The sequence below is a fragment of the Sphaerodactylus townsendi genome, linkage group LG01 (genome assembly GCF_021028975.2).
Source record: "Sphaerodactylus townsendi isolate TG3544 linkage group LG01, MPM_Stown_v2.3, whole genome shotgun sequence".
Classification (NCBI taxonomy): domain Eukaryota; kingdom Metazoa; phylum Chordata; class Lepidosauria; order Squamata; family Sphaerodactylidae; genus Sphaerodactylus; species Sphaerodactylus townsendi.
Genome location: NC_059425.1, coordinates 44825019 through 44845285, shown reverse-complemented (window position 1 = coordinate 44845285; position 20267 = coordinate 44825019). Strand labels below are relative to the sequence as shown.

At 41.7% G+C, this 20267-nt stretch overlaps 1 protein-coding gene across 10 annotated transcripts in view; it reads left to right on the top strand.

Moving 5' to 3' along the window:
* The window catches only part of SLC8A1 (solute carrier family 8 member A1), a 349316-nt gene that overhangs the window by 317593 nt on the left and 11456 nt on the right, over positions 1-20267 (top strand). For all 10 annotated transcript variants that reach the window (XM_048482014.1, XM_048482080.1, XM_048482056.1 and 7 more), the window contains one exon: positions 13961-14236. In XM_048482014.1, coding sequence (XP_048337971.1) covers positions 13961-14236 — 276 coding nt within the window. The remainder of the gene's footprint in view (positions 1-13960; positions 14237-20267) is intronic.

Genomic DNA, 20267 nt, shown 5'->3' with positions numbered 1-20267 from the left:
CTTTGCTGCAAAGTTTTGGGAAAGATCACACTAAAGACTGGATGGCTGCCATGTGAGAGGGAATGGTCAGGTTTTCTCAGTCTCACCCAAATGGCAGCCATTTTCCTTCCTTCCCTCTCAAACAGTAGCTATTTCCTTCCCCTGGCACCAGTTTTTTCTTCTTCTTTTAAAGTCATCAAATGACTATTGTTCTATCAATATAGGTTATAACAACCTGTATAATTTTCTGTGAATTCCAAGTATTTTCTGTGAATTCCAAGTATTTTCATTTTTGAAAAGTACACTTCTGGCCCCTTTCATTGAGGAGATATATCTTTCCCCGTTGCGCTGTATCAGCAGCAACAGGAAAACTAGCCCAAGCCTGTCCCATTTAAAAAGCTGCTTATATCTCTGAGTTGTCCAAATGAAAGCACAACGGAGAAAGTTCCCTCCCCTGCACCAGCCATTAAAAAAAAGAGGTTTCCCCTTGTTTCAAAGCAGAACCAACCTATGCTTGCAAACCTTTTAGATATCTACTATAGCATAATCATTTTGCTCATTCAAATCCCTCTATAGGTTTGCTATTATATATAATATGAAACAATTAAGTTTTTCAGGAGCAGGCAAAATCACAAAAGGTCCATTCATAACATTTTTAATAATTTAGAGAAGATGCATGTGTTACATATCAAGTTTAGATACTTCTCTGTTTGATGTATGTCACCTGTCATAGAAACAGTTAAAGCCACTGCAGTGATTAATTTATTTGTCAAGGGTAGTGGTCCCCAATATGGTGCCTGTGGGTGCTGTGCCACCTGCCAGTGCCTTTCCTGGTCCCTGCCAGGGTTTTTTAGAAAGTGAGTGGGACCAGATGGGGCTTTTGCCCAGCAAAAGTTCTGATTGGCCATGGGAGGTTTGATTAGCTGTGCAGATTTTCAAAAATGTTGCTTTGGCAGCAGCTGCCACCACAACACCAGAATCATCACGGCAGCAGACATTTTGTGATTGGCTTCACCTCCTGCAGCAGCCATTTTGTGACAACCTGTGCCCACCATGCTGTGTCAGAATTCCAAAGGTGTCACTCAGAAGGAGTACATGGAGCTGGAACATGATGTGCCAAAATGCATTGATACTGGGACCCCCTCATTGGATCCTCTGAGGAGACATTACATTCCAAACTTTTTAATTGCAATACAGGCTGGGACTAGACTTCAGTGTTTCGATAATTAACAGTAGAATGAATAATAAATCAGCAGTCATTCTCGGTAACTATTATGCTACAGCTCTGACCCATTTATCAGTGTTGAGGAGGGACATGATGTTCACAAATCAATACAAATGATACAGTGGAGATTATTCATTTTTCCTGTGGGAGGCTTTATACAGTTACTTTTCAATTAAAACAAAAAAAAGTGGTGTCAATCTAGTAAAGATATATGACAGAGTGTGTGGAAGAAAAATTCATAGATGCAAATAGCAGAGTTGAAGAAACCGGCTGGTTGGGTTGGTATTAACATTGTTTTCAAGAGAAAATCTTATTCCAGGTGTCCAGATAGATCTGAAGACTGTGGAGTTGATTTGTACCATTCCCTAAAAGAGACAAGATTTTAGGGTCAAGCTAGACAGCTGACTGTTTGGATGGCCTGGAAACCCTGGTTGACTCCAAGCATTTGGCTGCGGAGCAGAAAAAGGGGAGGCAGGTATGTATTGCAGTGCAAAACCTTCAGAAAATGCAGAGAAGCTTAGAAGTTCTCCCTGCCCACTCCTGAATCCCAGTCCTCTGGCATTTTCCCTGCAGGAAAGGAAGTCCAGGGGAAGGGAGTGGCAGGCTGAGGAAAAGATCACCCACTTCCTTGTTTCCCACTTCTTTACTGCCAATCATTTCTTCCCTTGCTCTGCTCCAGCTTTTCGCCAGACACTAAGTTCCCAGGCCCATGTCTTCCTCTCATCTGGTCCTAGAAGAGTTGAAGAAGAATTGTTTTTATACCCCGCTTCCCAGGGGTTAACCCATGTCCCCAGGAACACGCTGTTTCATCACATGGGGGGGGCAGGTGCCAGCCAGGTCCCCATGCCCAGCCTCTCCCACAGCGTGGTGACCCGGCCAGCACCCAGCGGCTATTCCCGTGCCAGAGCATCACTTGCTGGCTGAGCTGATCTCCACAGGCCAGCTCCCCCCCCACACACACACACACACACCACAGCGCCCACCTGAGCGGCTGAGCCCTGCCCTCCCTGCAGTCTGGTTTCTGGATCCAGCCTGTCGCTGCAGCGCCCATCCAAGCCACCCCCAAGCCCCAGCCTCCCTGCTGGATCTCATAAGTGGAGCACGGGGGTGGGGCGGGGGAGCAAGGTGGGGGGCAGAGAGCTGGTCATGCCCCCAGGTGCCATTTAGGCCCAGTTTGCCAGTGTCCTTCCCTTTCTCTTCTGTACAGAGACTCAAAAGGGGCTTACAAATCTCTTTCCCTTCTTCTCCCCGCAACAGACACATTGTGAGGTAGGATGGGCTGAGTCTCAGAACTGTGACTAGCTCAAGGTCACCCAGCAGGCTTCATGTAGGGAGTAGAGAATCAAACCCAGTTCTCCAGTCCACCTCTGTTAACCACTACATCCAGTTGACATTTTGCATGCTTTTTACATGTCAGTGGAGCTGCACAGCAAGTGATGTGTGGTTGCCCCCTCCAAATGCCCTCTCAGCCATGGAAACTAACTGGGTGACCTTGGGCCAGTCACACACTCTTAGCCTTGACCCTGGCAAATATTTGGATGGGAGACTTCCAAGGAAGACCAGGGATGAGACATGGAGGCAGGCAGTGGCAAACCACTTCTGAATGTTTCTTACCTTGACAACCCTGTGGGGTTGCCATAAGTCAACTGAGACTTGACAGCAAAAATAGTATTGTCGGGCATAGAACAACTACTCCTTTCATCTGTTCTTCTAAAATTATACCCCATGCCCAATTAAAGTGTCATGTGCTGTGCTGCTACTTCATTGAGGAGACAGGAGGTGTGCTGTAACAGTCAGCCTCAGAAAGACAGGATGTAATGTCTTCTCAGAGGATCCAGTGAGGGGTCCCAGTCCGAATGCATTTTGGCACATCCTATTTCCAGCTGGATCTAACCCTTTTGGGTGGTAATGGTTGTCAGACAAACAAGGTTTGCCCCATAGACACCTAGGGATAAATTATTTCCTTCTGTTTGCATCATGATCCTATCACTTGAGGCACAAGCTGTGCATCACTCTAAACTCTGTGATTGACTCCTTATTCTACCTTAACAGGAGGAGCACACCTGACTGAAAGCAAATACATCTTTTTTATGCTCAACTCCAACAAATGAGTGGGAAGGCAAACTTGAAATGTCAGGCCATGCTTGTCAAAGTTAGTCCAGGAATTTTCTCAAAGAGGCCATGATAGATTTTGTTCTGCATCTTACCTTTTTCATTGCAGTCCTGTGCTTTTTCATCACTGTGTAGTGAAGCTGTCATGCTTGAAGGGTGTTTGCTGGGGTGGCTTTACTGGTTCAGTGATTTGGAGTGCTTCTCTTGAGATGAGAGAAACATTCTATCAGTGCCACCTTGGAAGTCAGCGTTAGTGGGCCCTGGAGCTGCATTACAAATGTCAGCATTGCTGGGAGTCTACTGAGGCTGGTTGTAAAATGACCGTTTTAAATGATGAACTGGAACATAGACCCATGGTACTGTAGAAAAATCTGCAATGTATACCTAATTCCCAACACATTGATGTTGATTGATGCAACAGGTTAAATGTTCTTGGGATTCTACTAGCCTAACATTCTGACCAATCAGAGAAGAAATTAGATAAGCAGGAGCCTCCTGAATCAAAGGTGGATTCCACACAGCATAAATATAACGTCTTTAGGACATTATAAAAAGATCCAAGTTGCAATTTTGTGTTACCACAGCACAGGAGAAATCAAGCGTTGTCAGCCAAAATGGATCTGTTCCCCCATCTGCTGCATGGAGCTCTTGTCAGTTTGACAGTGGCAGCCACCATTCTGTGTGCTGCAGGAGATTCTCTGTGGAGGTTTCCTCTGCTTGCAGCTCATCCATTTGCTATTTCACTGTCAAAAGTAGATGAATACAGTTTGTTTATTTTATTTATTTATTTATTATATTTATATACCGCCCTCCCCCGGAGGGCTCAGCCTAGCAATCTCATACATGTGTTGTTTTTCCTTTTTTGTTTGGGGGGCTGTCTGCAAAGCTACAGCAACACAAATATGCTTATATTTCAACTTCTCTATTCGTGTTGCCATAGTTTCGCAGAAAGTCCCCCCCAAAACAAAACAAAAATAGGAAAAACAACACATGCATGGGATTGGCTCAACAAACTATATTCATCTACTTTTGCAAGGAATTCTCTAGGAATTCCCAGATTTTGATGGTAAAGACAGCAAAAAATCAAATGGATGAGCTGCAAGCAGAGGAAACCTCCATGGCGATTCTACACAGATAATCTCCTGCAGCACACAGAATAGCGGGCATAGGCAGCGGAAATTAAGGTAATTGGTTTGGGAGGAAGAAATAAAGCATTTCTGGCATTTGCTCAGCAAGCAGGAATCGTCCTCAAACCAGGTTGATGGGAAAAGATCACTGGTTTAGCGATTTCTGAAAAACCTGGGTTGAGAAGAATATGACGGGCTGAACTCGTTTTGGGGAGCTGAGCGAAGTTCTTCCCCAAAACGGTTTTTATAACTTCCTGAAGACATTATATTTGTGCTGTGCGGAATCCCCCAAAAGGAGGTGAAAATATGCTTGTTGCGGCTTTGTAAACTGTTCACAGATTTACTGCCCTGAGCAAGATCACTTCCTGGTGTCTTTTGCATCAGATGTTGCACTGTTTCCTTGGTCTTCATGGTCACCATCCTATCTTTTGTCACACTAGTATTTGGATTTATGTTTCCTAAGAAGATGATGGGGAGAACGGAACAGAAGCAGATAGAAAAAGAAAGAGGAAACTGCATGTGGAGATAAATTTTATTATTCTTAAACCAGCTCCATCAGTTTACACACTTTTATAACAATATAAATAAATAATATTAATCGATAATATAAGCAATAATAAATAAAATCATCTGACCCCATCTCCCCCGAGCATGCAATAAACGTTGATGATAGAGAGAAGACATTAAAAAAAAGAGAAATGGTGGGGCTGGGAGGGAAAGACAGGAATAACAAGGAATGAAGAAGAGGGGTTTTTTTGTGTAGTCTGAGTTGGCTGTGGCTGGCAATGATGATTAAAGAGTTAAGCCCAAAGAAAAGAGAGTAATGGCATATGCATTAAAATTAAGAGTACATTCCTTGTTGCAAATTACAGTTAAAGGTGAATCCTGGTTTCTAAAGGTGTTGAAGTCTGCGGATGTTTCCATCTGGGGCCCTGGTTGTGTCCTCGGGCTACCAGTTGCCTAAACTTTAAAGAACCAATGGAGCACAGCAATATCTACAGTGAAAAAGACCAGTGGGTGACCTGAGAATTGAATTGCCACATCTCTAGAAGCCTGTGAACAGCTTTCAGAACCAGCTTTAGTATATTTACACCTCTATCTGCTCCAGAGGCCTCTTGTTTGTCTAATTTCTCCTTTGACTGGCTGAGATGTTATTCTAATGGAGTTGGAGGCAGATTTCAGTTGTCAGAGTGGAAATTGCTAACAAATTAGAACACTCTGCATAACATTTCTAGAACTGGAACTTTCCTAAACATTTCTTTTTTGTTTCTTTATTAAACATGGTTAGTGAAATTTCCTTTTCCAGAAGCCCTTTATTCTAAACATATGCTCTTTGAAGCTGTTGAAGCTTGTTCAAGCACACGATTCTGCTTTCACCCAAAAAAGATATACTGTGTCCATAATTTATGTATTTATTGACATCATTTATACCCTGCTTTCCTCCCCAATAAAGGGCCAGTGCAGTTTATATCATTCACCTCAGTTTTATTCTCACAACAACCCTTTGAAGCAGGTCAGACTAGGAGTGTGTACCTGCCTCATGATTCCTCAGCAGGCTTCCATGGCAGGGTGAGAATTCAAGCCAGGGTCTCCTAGATCCTAGACCAGTGATTCCCAACCAGGGTTCCGTGGTACCCTGGGGTGCCATGAGCATGTCCCAGGGGTACCATGACAATGCTACCGCCTCCCCCCCCGAGGAATCAAAATGGATTTTTTTGAATGAGGGAGGTTAAGGAAGCCCCTCCATGCAGAGCTCCCCTTTAAACAACTTTGAAAAACAGCACTGTTTTATTTGCCTAAATTTGCTGTGGATTGGGGAGGGTAGATTTAAAGGGAGGCCCCAATCCATGCCGAATTTAGGCAAACAAACAACGCGGCTGTCAATGCTGCTTTCCCTCCCCTCCCCTCCCCCTGTTTGCCACTCTCCCCACCTACAGGCCAAAAATGGGGGGAGGAACCTTAAAAATGCAAAATATATATATAAAAAAGAAACGAACCTCAAGGGTACCCTGAGATATGAAGAACGAGGTCAAGGGTACCGTGACATCAAAAAGGTTGGGAAACATTGTCCTAGACTGTCACCCAGACCACTAACATAATAAGTTTTTTACTTTCTGTAGTCTTAAAATGTGAACAGTCCATAAAAAGCAGGGGCAGCTGGCAATGCTATGTTATTTATAAATATTTTGCTGTTCAACAAATTAACTTCAGATATTTCCTTTTGTAAGTTTAATCATAAATATGACACTCAACCTTCTTAATGTTTCAGAATTTTTGATGGGAGACTAGTAGCATATTGTTCTGTTCTGGCTAATGGCACTTTTCAAAATTGAAGTAAATTCAAAATTGAAGTAAAATATCCTCACTGAAATCTTGAAATCCATAAACAGGGTGAAAACAACTAGATGGAAAGGAGTCATAGAACAGTCAGAAGGGGGAAAGATGCAATTCCACACAAATGCAAAATGTTCACAGAATTGTCAGTAGAAAAGAAGAGAATTTGAAAGACCTAAAAACACCTATTGCAAGGCTAGGGACAAATTATTATATCTCCAGCCTCCTTAATCTACCATTATTATACCTCCAGCCTCATTGATCTACCAAAGAAGAAATCCTGTGATTGAAGCAGTTGACAATGGGATGTGCGCACAAGCATGATGGTATATATGTAGCTTTCACAACTGTTGACAGACTTTGACATATTCTCAGCAAAGCTTTTCTCACCATCTGCTCAAAAAATATGGATCTATTTGACAGCAATTCACATTTACTTGTATCTGATGGGACTGAGTTGGTATAAGAAAGTGGATCTCTCTCAGTAGTATATCTAAAGGCCAAACTACATGTTATACATTTTGGCAAATTGAGTCAGGGTTATTTGGACCTAACCCAGTTTTTAAGGCCCTCGGGAGCCTGATTCAACTTGGGAAGGTGGCATAGAGGAAGGAGGGACTCCTAACTTCCTTCCTATGTTGTTTCCTGAACCAAAATGGCCATCCAAAGAAGAATAATTTTCTATACTATGAAGCATTCCACTTACCCACTTCCAATGAGAGGGCTCTACCCTGTCATCCACCTCTGATCCAATGAGCTGTAGAGAAAACAGGAAGGCAGAAATGGTTCCATGTAGTACCATGATGTTATTTCTGGCCAGAAAAACGTGGAAAACTCTAGGAATTCCCAGATTTTGATGGTAAAGACTATAGGGCACTTTCACACATGCAGAATAATATACTTTCCATCCACTTTCAATGCACTTTGCTTCTGGATTCTACAGTGTGAAATACCAAAATCCATTTGGAAACAATTGTGAAAGTGGATTGAAAGTGCATTATTCTGCATGTGTGAAAGTCCCCATAGAGATTGAGGATTCCTAGAGCAGCACCATAATATGATAGTGTCAGTTCTGTTTTTTTGGCCAGAAATGATATCATGACACCACTTCCACCTTTGTCCAACTGGACGTTCATACTAATTGCAAGCTAGCAATAATGTTCTTTTTCTATAAGGGCCCTTGCAGATAATTTAGGTGCTTCTTCTAATATTGGGGATTTTATCTCTTTTATTATTTATATTTATAATAGTTTTAAACTGATATTGGCTATTTAATTTAATTTTAATTAATTGTTTGCTTCCGAACGATCTTGTGAAGTGTCTTGGTGGATCTATGGGATGATAGAAATGAAAAAAAAATAGCAATAATAATGACCATTGTGATTTTCAGTCTTAAAAGGCTTTTCACTAACTTGATTCTCAGTTATGTCATTTCATTTGGAAAGACCTGATATAGCAGATCTGGTTCAGTGGAGATTAAAATGAGCACCAGAATCTCTCAAGAAGAGCTTTACTGCCACCAATCTCCTTCATGTAAGGATCTTTTATATATATGGCATCCTCTGCAGTTTCTTGAACTGGGGACCTAATTTCAAAGGAATATGCTCCATAATGTGTTCATCCATTTGTGCCAACTTTACCTTCTTTGTGCCCAGACAGTCATTAAACTAAGACTTGGCACTGAACTGTTAATATACCTATGCAGTAAATTATTCCTAGTGGCGTGTTTTTGCATCTCCTAATTGATTTTTGTTGTCTTGGTTCTCCATCTCTCCCCTAAAGCAGTTTGGGAGAATCTAACATGAAAAGGCTTCCAAGCAGAAGTGTGGAAGTGTGACTTGTGCAAAGGTTGTGTTTATGTAGGGTTTTTTACTTTAAACCCTACTTTACTTTAAACCATAATGTTTTAAAACTTTTTGAAGCATTTTAAAGAAGCTCTTACAGTGCATTGTCTGATCTTAGGACATGCATCTCATAATCCTGGAATATATGGACCTGTGAAAATTTGAAGCCATGCTAGCTGCTTAGCACCACTATACATAAGGGTAGTCCTTAAGTTCATGCAGTATATTGTGCCATGTGGTATTTCTTCTCTTAACACTTGCCTTGCTTATCATCTCTCATGTACGTAACTTATTATTAATTAAGGAGAGAACCACGATGCAAATGCAGATTGCCGGACAGGACCATAGCTGCAAGAAAATCTATGGCCTGTAAATACAGAGGGAAACATACAGGGTGTATCTTCCTGTAAGAAGTAAACTTTTTCTTCACTTACAGCAACTTGATCAATTACTGAAAGATCCTGGCATGATTGACAAACAGTGGAAGCAATAATACCTTGCCCTTTGTTCTATAGACTGATCAGTGAAAATGAAAGAGGCAGAATTTCTGTGCTTCCTTGCTTTCCAAGTTAAAAAGTAATTTCATTTTGGGAGCACGTGGTGGCCCAAATACTACATCAATTACACCAGCTACCAATCCACCTGCAAGCCCAATTCAAGGTGATGATTTTGACCTTTAAAGCTCTACATAGTTTGGGACCAGGTATCTGAAGGATTTCAACTATACCTAGACTGGGGAGCCACATGCAGAAAAATGCATTTATCCAGGGGTGATTTCTCCCACTAGAGGGTTAAGAACCCTTTTTGTTATGTGAAAGAAGGAACCTAGATTAGTAATAGGGCAGTGGTCAAAGGTTTTCCTGACATCCAAGTGTACCAAAGAAACATAAGCCCTTCCACTTTGAGTGAATAAGCTTTCTGCCTATTAAACAACAAATCAAATGCAACCCTTTCCCTGCCTGACAGGATACAGCTGCTTTTTCATGAAGTTACAAATGACAGCTTCCCCAAGGCTCTCATACCTATATGTATAAAAACGCAGCCAAGCTATCCATGATAAAAGAGAATCAGTAGAGTTTTGCCAGGTATGATTATTAAACTGATTGTTAACCCTACGCACTTCCATGTACAAACCAACAGGGACTGAACTAGTATCAAGTCTCCCTGCAAGCCTGAAAAATCGTAAAGTGACAAGGTAGTTAGACAGTTGAAGAGCACCGTTTGTCCAAGCATTCTCCCAAGTTAAAACATACAATATATGGTCAGGATCACAATTAATAGTATGAATAACATCAACACAGTGATGGCAGGGATGCAGAGTCCTAGCAAAAATAATGTGTCTACAACGTGGAGACTTGTCAGCAAACCTATGATAAGCAAGATGCAAGTTGCACCAAGAATGGGTGTGACTGTCCATAAGCAAAGCCAGTTAGGGGGTACATCAGTTGCACTGGAATAAAAAATCATATACTGGTTCAGCTCCCTAAAACAGGGGTTAGAATTCCAGTGTGTCTGCAAAGAAAAGGTTCCTCCCCTGGGAAAAAGAAATATAATATAAAGTTCAATTGGTCCTAACATCGCAACTTTGGCCCCAAAACTGAATGAAAAACAGCAATTGGCAATCAAAGGGGTTCCTACCATCCCATTGGATGGAACGCCAAGTCAAAGTCCCTAAGGAGGCCAGGGTGGTTGCCATAAGCATATAACCTTCCTCAAGGGTTGAAGGTTCTAGAGGAAGATACTGGTCACACCGCCTTGGTGTATTCTGCCGACCCCTCTCGAGACTTCTGGTCATTTTTGCTCCTATTCTTACACCATAATGTTGCTAACTTCCGGGCAGGTATGCTGCTCCAGATGGCTACTAATTTTGCCAAATGTTTCCTGAATTGCTTGTTTTTCTGACAATTTATTCTCATGGTCACAATATTGAAGCAACCACAAGGGAGCCGTGTTCTGGTCACGTCACATCCCCCAAACATAATGCACCCATTCCTTCATGCAAACTGATACTGCTTCTTCCAGGTCATCCCAGACCTTATAACCAAACTTATCCAATTATGGAAGACGCAAGCTAAAGGTTCGCCCATTGGCAGAGAAAGGCCACTTCCTGTTCCTTTACTTCTAATGGCACCCATACCAATCAGTAAATTCTGTTTCTATTCCACGCACAAAAACACCTGAACTGTCAGGGAATACTGTTTTCATTGTACAGCTTTTCAACACACCGAGACACCGCAGTTTTCATTTCCAGTGATAGTGCACTTTTCAATGCACCAAGACATTGGGATCTTCTTCTATTTTTTATTTTTATTTTTTTGTAAGTATATTTTAGCTTTGTTTTAATTGTTTTAATTATGTGTTTTTGTTTTGTTTTAAGACACATTATTACACAGGTTTTCAATCTGTTCTTTGCCATGATGGTCCTGATAAGGGCAGACAGGCAGGGTACAAATTTTGTAAATAAATAAATAGTATGGGCCAGATACCGTGATTTGTTTTTCTATAATACAACATGAGAACAAACTATCAGAGATCAGTTGAATAATGTAGATATGCAGGAGAAGAAGGATTTACGTCATATGTATTTCACAAAAGCGCAATATGTTTCTGGGCAAATGTCTCTGATTACAAGAGAATACCAAACAGTATTTTTCTTTCATCCTTTTAAAAGGAGTCATTGGCTTCCTGAGAAAACGTGGCAGCTGCATAACAAGGACACCTGAATGCTTCAGGCTTTAACAGATGTCCAGTGCTCTTTGGTTCCTCGCTTTTATAAGATTACATCAGTTTGAACTCCACAATGTATCAAGAACTAAAATTGCATCCACTGAGGAAACAAAAAGTCCTGCCACAAAACCTTATTAATTGAAGACTCCTTCCAAATTGGTATTGGTAATAGAAAAATAACAGATGGGCTTGTGGGTAGGGAATTGAAACATGGACTAGGGAACTGTATTGCTGCTCTGGTAAGCCACATCTTCAGAGGATAGAAGGCTCAGGGCGTTTCCCCACTTACCTTTGCTGCGCACTACTCTCAGTGCGCAGCATCTCTGGCACGCGCCCGGGCGTCCCCATAGCGGGGTCATCAAAAGGCGCTGTTTCGAGGAGCACCAGGGATGGCGCTGAGGAGGCGCGAGAGCAGCAGCGTCGGGGCGGCTGCATTGTCACCGCCCCTGTAGTGGGGAGTGCTGGGGGACCCCGCGCTACTTGAGGAGAGTAGCGCGGGGCTTAAGGTAAGTGGGGAAAGGGCCTCAGGTGGCAAAGGATCCTAGCAATTATGCTAGTGACCTCACTTCCATCCCCTTCCCTTTTCCCCCTACAGTTATATTGTTAGTGTTTCTGATTATAAGAACATAGCGAACTGAATTTTTAGTCACTATCTATTAGAGCTTGGATTTTTAATGGTTTTAAATTTGGGTTGCATTTTGTTGTTTGTAAATTATTGTGTTCTATCTAAGCCTTTAAGGGGAAGGGTGGCATACAATTCCAATAAACGTATGTAAGTATGTTGCTGGAAGCATCAGAGCAGCAGGAATAGATTCTGCCATGGGCAGGGTTTAGTCCACTCAGTCACTCAACCTCTTTAGACTCTTTCAGTTGGGCCCTATTTTAAAGTGTGAATGAGCAAATATTCTCTTTAAAATGCAGTGATTGGAGCTGTAATTCCGATTTTGTTAAATGTTAAAGTGATGACTATGAGCATACACCACACTCTTTGATAGAGGGATTAATTGCAGCAATAACTTGTGGATTTGTATGAACCATCTGTTATGGGAAACACATCATATGTGCCATGGATAGTGGATGCGGGAGGGTACCTTTTGGTTTTTCCATGATAGCCGGCAACATAAAACTTGCTTTCTTTCCCAAAGTTCTCACACTTCTGATATTACAAAATCTTTTGCCTTGCCATGAATAAAATCTTTAAATACGAAGTTACAAATGTGCGGACTTACACAGCATCTGCTCCTGTCCCTAGGACACAATCAGGCTAGGCCTCTCATTAAACAGCATAACTAGGATGATGAGAAGCAGCATGATCTAAATCTAAATAAGTAATTATATTACCCAAGTATAGGGCATCAGTGTGACCTAGTGCACTATGCACATTTAGACTATCCGGAACGTAGACAAGACTTCACTTCGTTACACTTCAGTGCTCTTCCTTCAGCAATAATAGAATGGAGATACCAAAAGAACCCAGTGAAAGAACAATTATGCCCTTGTGAGGATGGAAATGTAGAAACTGTGGGACATGTCATATTGGATTGTGTTTTACAACCAGATCCATGATGTCTCTATCTCTCCAATTCTTATAGGCTTCCCTATAGAGGCCAATTACCCACTGCTGGCATTCCCCAGCCTTGTCCCACTTTGGTGTGAAAAGTTGCACCAGAAGTTCTGTCACTTTCCCCAGGGAAACCAAGAAGTATGCATGGGGCAAGAGGAAGTGCATCAGAACAAGATATTTTGCCCCAATACTCCTCCTCTCATGGCACGCCACAAACAGGAAGCATGTTGGGACAAGATTTTTTGCCCCAGCGCACTTCCTTTCCCACTCTGCGGCAGAGCGCTGGTGGGTTATTGGCCAGATTGGACTATCTTTCTCTAATGCTCTCCGATAAGAACCCTGAAATTTCACACAAAGTTGCTAAATTTGACCCGAATGCAAGTAGGATTAGGGGGTTCCAGGTTAATTATATTAGACACGCTTAATGTTTTAATGTATATGTTTTTATGTTTTTATGTAATCTTATTTATATTTAACTGAGGTATTTTGTATTTTATATTTGTTTTATCTTGTGCTGGTCTTGGACCATGAATAAACTTGATTGACTGATAGCCAGCAACATTTCTTAGACTAGCACCAACAGCTTCCTTGAATAAAAACAGTAAAGCGTAGAAACTGCCTTATTTTGACTAAGACTGTTTAGTCATCTAGTCTGTGGTTGTCTTTTCCAATTTTTACTATCATTCCAAGGTCTCACGCAAGACTTTCCCTAGGTGGTTGTGATCCCTAACTCTAGGTGACTAGAAATGAAAAACAACTTTCCACTAATCAGTCTCTCTCTCTCTCTCTCTCTCTCTCTCTCTCTCTCTCTCTCTCTCTCTCTCTCTCTCTCTCTCTCTCTCTCTCTCTCAGGCCCCTTCCGCACACGCAAAATAATGCGTTTTCAAACCACTTTCACAACTGTTTGCAAGTGGATTTTGCCATTCCGCACAGCTTCAAAGTGCATTGAAAGCAGTTTTAAAGTGCATTATTCTGCATGTGCGGAATGAGCCTCACTCTCTCACTCACTCACTCACTCATTCACTTTTTAATGCTGTTCATTTTGCAGGTGAGGATGACGACGATGATGAATGTGGGGAAGAGAAGCTGCCCTCCTGCTTTGATTATGTGATGCACTTTCTGACCGTCTTCTGGAAAGTCCTTTTTGCCTTTGTCCCCCCAACGGACTACTGGAATGGTTGGGCTTGTTTTGTTGTGTCTATCTTAATGATCGGTCTCCTGACAGCGTTCATTGGAGATTTGGCTTCCCACTTTGGCTGCACCATTGGCCTGAAGGATTCAGTAACTGCAGTCGTATTTGTTGCACTGGGAACTTCCGTGCCAGGTAAAAAAATATTAATAAAATGTTTGCAATATTTTAATTCCCTGGCAGTATTTTTCATGTCGCAGCATCAGAAAGGTTCCCATTCTCACCATCCAGTCCTCAGGCTGCCCCATTTACAGACCCTCATGGATTCCATCCTTATGAAAGGTCTCGTAGACATGGATAGAAATAGATACTTCAGATAAAACATAGTCAGTTTTAATTAACATCAGATTACATGCACTGCAGAGGAGGACATTGGATGGATTTTGCACATTTTTGCACCTGTTTATATCCTGACTTGCAATGCACAAGTAACTTTTCATTTGTGTTCTCGGAAAAATTTGCAGGAACCAAATTATCAGAGAACAGTAACAATTATTAGTATGGAACCTGGGGATGCTACTTGCTGCAGATAAAAGAACTACAGAATACAACAATATGATCTGAAACATGTGCTTTCAGGTATAGTCAGTGGATTTACTCTAGAGTTTGTTGGATGGGACTGTCCATCCCACTATATGTGCTCCCCATTGCCCTTCAGTACAAATCTCTCTTGTCTGTTTAGCATAATCCACCAGGAAGCTCTCCTGTATTAAATAAGACGTTTATCTCAAGATTACTTTTATCCACCAGCCGTACATTGCCATCCATTACATTCAAGGGAATGACATACAAAAGGCTGTGTTAATGATTTGATAAGAAAATGTTCAGCTCAGGTCCTCCTCAATTTTCAAGAAGAAAAAGGCACAGGCCAAAGATTTTAATTCAGGGGGTGATGTGGTTCTTCTTACTTAAGAAACCACTAGTGGTTCCGAATGGATTCCAGGCTGGTCATCAAATATAGAAGCAATAGAGGAAAAACACTGACAATCCCCACATTTCTTTGAATTTCCTCCTTCATGCTGAAAAAGGCAGCCTATTGATTTTATAATATCTAAACTGAAATGCTGTTTGCCCTCTAGTAGTGGAAGCAACTGCAGTGGAACCTTCCAAGAAGGCATCCTGTCCTTGTTGTTGTGCTGGAACTTATACTTATATTTTCAAGATATTCCCTTATATTAGTCTAGTATGTTAATTTAAAGACCTGTTGAAATTGCTGCTTGGATTAAAATGGTTTGCACTACTCCCTATTCTTCTGGTCTCTATTTTGGAACCCAGAAACATTGCACGGTGTCAGAACTAGGGAATGAGGAATGCGCTGGCTTAGACTGCAATTTATTTGGTGAATTCAGAGCTGTGCAAACCCCATCTGCAGTAAATCAGATAACTTCTGTAAGCTTTGCTGAAGGTGAACTTATGAACCTTAAGATGATAATAGATAAGTTTGAAGAATATTGCCTGCCTAAAGAGAATGAATCTTATGAACGGAACAAGTTTTTTACATTCATGAAACAAGCAGAGCAAAGTATGGACCAGTATCTAAGACAATTAAGGAGAACTGTGGCTTTGCTGACTTGCAAGAGTATTTGATACGAGACAGGATTATTTGTGGTATCAGGGATAATGCAATTAAAGCGACGCACTTGCATGAGAAGGACATGAGAAGGGGGCCAGCCGCCGGGGGGCCAGCCGCCGGCCAGTAGATGCAAGAAGTAGAGATAAGGACTGAGTTTTGTCACTCCATGTGAATGGGACTTATTCCACTTAAATTGGGCACTGATAGAATAGAATCATAGAGTTGAAAGAGACCAGAAGGGCCATCAAGTCCAATCCCCTGCCGTGCAGGAATACACAAAGCACTCCTGACAGATGGCTATCCAGCCTCTGTTTAAAATATCCAAAGAAGGAGACTTTGTCACACTCAGAGGCAGTGTATTCTACTGTTGAGCAGCCCTATCTGTCAGGATGTTCTTCCTAATGTTTTGGTGAAATCTCTTTTCCTGTACCTTGAATCCATTAATCCTTGTCCTGGTCTCTGGAGCAGCAGAAAACAAGCTTGTTCCCTCTTCAACACGACATCCCTTCATATATTTAAACATGGCTTTCATGTCACTGTTTAACCTTCTCTTCCCCAGACTAAGCTCACCTAAGCCTCTCCTCATAGGGCATGGAATCTAGACCTTTTACCATTTTGGTCATCCTCCTCTTGACCCATTCCAGCTTGTCAATATCCTTCTTGAATTGTGGTGGCCAGAACTGGACACAGTATTCCAGGCGAGATCTGACCAATGCAGAATTGAGTGGTACTGTTATTTCCCTTGATCTAGACACCACATTGGCTTTCTTGGCTGTATCACACTGCTGACAAATGTTCAGTTTGTGGTCTACTAAGACTCCCAGATCCCTTTCACATGTACTGTTGTCAAGCCAGGTGCCAGCCATCCTACTATATCTGTGCACTTCATTTTTTCTGACTAAGTGTAATATCTTACATTTATCTCTCTTTAAATTTATTTTGTTAGTTTTGGCCCAGCTCTCTAATCTGTCCAGATCATTTTGAACTCTGACCCTGTCTTCTGGGGTATTAGCGACTTCTCTTAATTTGGTGTCATCTGCACATTAGCATGCCATCTATTCCATCTCCAATTCATTGATAAAAAAATATTGAATAGCACTGGGCCCAAGACAGAACCCTGTGGCACCCCACAAGTCACTTCTCTCCAGGATGAAGATGAGCCAGTCACGAAGCTACAAGGGGACAGGGTGTGTGTGCTGTCCACTGGGCACAGGTTTATCATAAGGCCATACATAAGATTTATGAGCACATCAGTGGGGTGGAAACTGCTATGGATGACATCATTGTCTGGGGTTCAAGTAAAACAGAGCATAATCAACTACTTCAGGAAGTTCTGAACTAGTGGTGGGATTCAAATAATTTAACAACTAGTTGTTTACAAGCATCATTTTAACAACTGGTTCTGCCGAAGTGGTGCGAACCTGCTGAATCCCACCACTGCAGCAAACCTAAAGATGAATAGAGAGAAATGTGTTTTTGGGATGACAAAACTTACATTTGTAGGGGGTTGTCATTTCTGCTGAGGGAGAAAGACCAGATAAAAAGAAGGTCCTAGTTTTAGACATGATGCCACATCCACAGTTCAAGAAAGCTTTACAGTGGTTCTTGAGAATAGTGAATTACCTGGATAAATTCAACCTTCATCTGTCTAGAATGCAGCATCTCTTTGGAAACTTTTTGGATAGAAAAATGAGTGGTGCTAGGATGCAGCAGAAGAAGAAACCTGGACAGTTTTAAAGAGCTACCTTATTCAACAACCATTGTTAAAAGTTCTACAATCCATACAAGCCTATCAAAATTTCAGTGAATGCATCTCAGACTTGGGCAAAGTCCTCTTAGAAAAACAAGATGCGTGCTGGCAATCTGTGGCACATACATCCAAGTCTCTCAGAGATACAGAAATTAAATTTGCACAAACTGAGAAGGCACTCCTTAAGATTCTATTTGCTTGTGAAAGATTTAGTCAATACATTTATGAATAGCAGGTGGCTGTGAAAATGGATCATAAGTCTCTCATAGCTTTGTTCAGCAAACCTCTGACTTATTCTATATTGTGGGTTCAACTAATGCTTATCAAACTACAGATATATGACTTGGCTGTGATATATATCCCTGGTGAACCTTTTTTTTTTTTGCAGCTGATGAGCTTTCATGGGCTGTTCTTCCCATGGGTGGCAAGGAAAAAGCTATAGAGCACAAACTAAAAGGATATGCGGATGTGATTATTACTTCCCTTCTACTGTTTCACTGCATAAAAGATGTGACTGCTAAAGACTCATCTTTACAGTCTCTCATTCAAGCTATCTTTTTTAGTAGCCTGAAACTTCAGATACCTGTGATCTGAGAATCCACGATTATTAAAACTTTAGACATAAGCTCGCAGTGGTTGATGGAATGATCTTTCAGGGAGCAAAGTAGTAATACCTGCTAGTTTCTGCAAGGAAATGCTGCAGAAAATCTATGAGGGCCATTCAGGCATTAAGAAGTGTAAACCAGTGGTTCTCAACCTTCCTAATGCCATGACCTTTTAATACAGTTCCTCATGTTGTGGTGACCCCCAACTCTAACATTTATCCATTTTACAGATAGAGAACACTGATGCAGAGAATCTTAGCCGACCCCTGTGAAAGGGTCGTTCAACCCCCCAAAGGGGTTCGCGACCTACATGTTGAGAACCACTGGCATAAACAATGAGCCCAAGAGGTGATGTATTGGCCCAGGATTCATCAGGACATAGCCAGTATGGTAGAAAGTTCTTCAATCTGCCTCACATACAAGCCACACCAACAACCAGCATCACACATTCACCTCAAGTTCTCAACTGGGCATACCAGAAGATGGGTGCTGATCTATTTCACCTGCAAATCTAGCACTGTTTGTTGACACCAGGTTTAACTTTGATGGTTCAAAAAGAGGTGGGGTCTGAAAAGCTGTGCAGCCTGTTTATACTTGAAGATGCAGTGTGTTCTCTGAAATTCTTGCTCAACGTCAAATACTCCAATCATTTAATTAGCTTGAGTCTATGAGACTAGTTGTTAACCAGGCCATGGCGGGAGGGAGCTAAACCCTGAAAATCTTGCCTGATTTTCTTTGATTTTCAGTGAGCTGTGGTGATCAACATGTTCCTGTAAAATTTTACTGCCTCAGCCTTTCCATATTGTTTTGACAATATAAGTAGGGAGAAGAGAACTTCCCAGAAGTAATCCCATCCTGGCAATATTTATAACCTTTGTATAATCCTTCACGGAATATTCAAAGCATTTCACATGCTTTAGCCAGGAAGATTTCAGTTGGCCTTGGAAGAGGAGATGAAGGAGATGGTTCCACGGAGGTTAAGAGGAAGAAAACATAGCATTGTCTTTAACTAGCAACTTAGCATGTAGGAATGAGCAGGTTATATTTATTTATTTATTTATTTATTTATTTATTTATTTATATTTGCATTTATACCAATAGGCTCAGGGTGGCAAACAACAACAAAATATCACATTTAAAACAATAAAAATATCATTAAGACCATTAAAACAGCAATAGATGGCGTCAAAGCCCACTTCAATTACTATTACCCATGAGAGGCCAATGATGGTACCTGTCAGGCCAGCTGGCTGGCTGGAAAAGCCTGGTGGAAAAGCTCTGTCTTGCAGGCCCTGCGGAACTCATTAAAGTCCCACAGGGCCCTATTCTCAGCAGGGAGCTTATTCCACCAGGTAGGGGGCAGGGATCTCCAGTAGGTTCCCCTCCAACAAACAGGCAGTATGGAGAAAGGCATGCAGGTCCAAGACTGCTCACAGCCTTAAATGTCACTTTGAACATGATCTTGTTAAAGGCACTGAATAGAAGCCTTTTTTAAAAAAAGATGACAACCCTTTTTATAGCAGAAGTGAAGAGTCAAAGTCAAGGTCATTGGCCAAAAGATAACTGGACAAGCCAGAGGTTATGGGCATGGAGGTGTTGGCCCCAAGGGAGCAAGCCAGGGAGTTCCCTGGCTAGGGGCTTTCTTCAATGGTCAAAGACCTATATTGAGGATGTGCTATGAGTTTTCAGCTGCAAAGTAACCATTTATATATGGCATATGTAGAGAAAAGCCAGTATGCATATGTGGGGAGTAGGAGCCAACACACTGGTACTAGGTCAGCATTCAAGTGAACACACATGGATGGGCACAGGACCTGCATATTCAGTCAGGAGAAGGAACAGCACTTCCCCTGTTACCCTAGGTAGGCAGTCTGTACTTCAGTGGGAGGAGTTAGTTGTAAAGACAGAGTGAGAGGCCTCACTGGGATAGTGTGTATTTCAGGATTGTCTGGATGACAACTTTTGAATCAGAAGGCAGTTATACAATTAAACATTTATGCCCCAAAATGGATCCTGAGGCAGTATGAGGAAAGCTTGCAGGAAATCCAGAGACAAAGAGTTGGTGGCTTTTCCCGTGTTTGAACAAAAGACAGGAGAGGCTTGAGGGGTTATCAGGATCCAAGAGAATGCCTGGACTGTTCTCTTGGATACTAATTAATTGCTGTGATGTCTGCAGAGTAGACTGATAAAAATCACCTTAGGTTAAGACAATGGAGATTAGCTGGCTCCATTAACCAA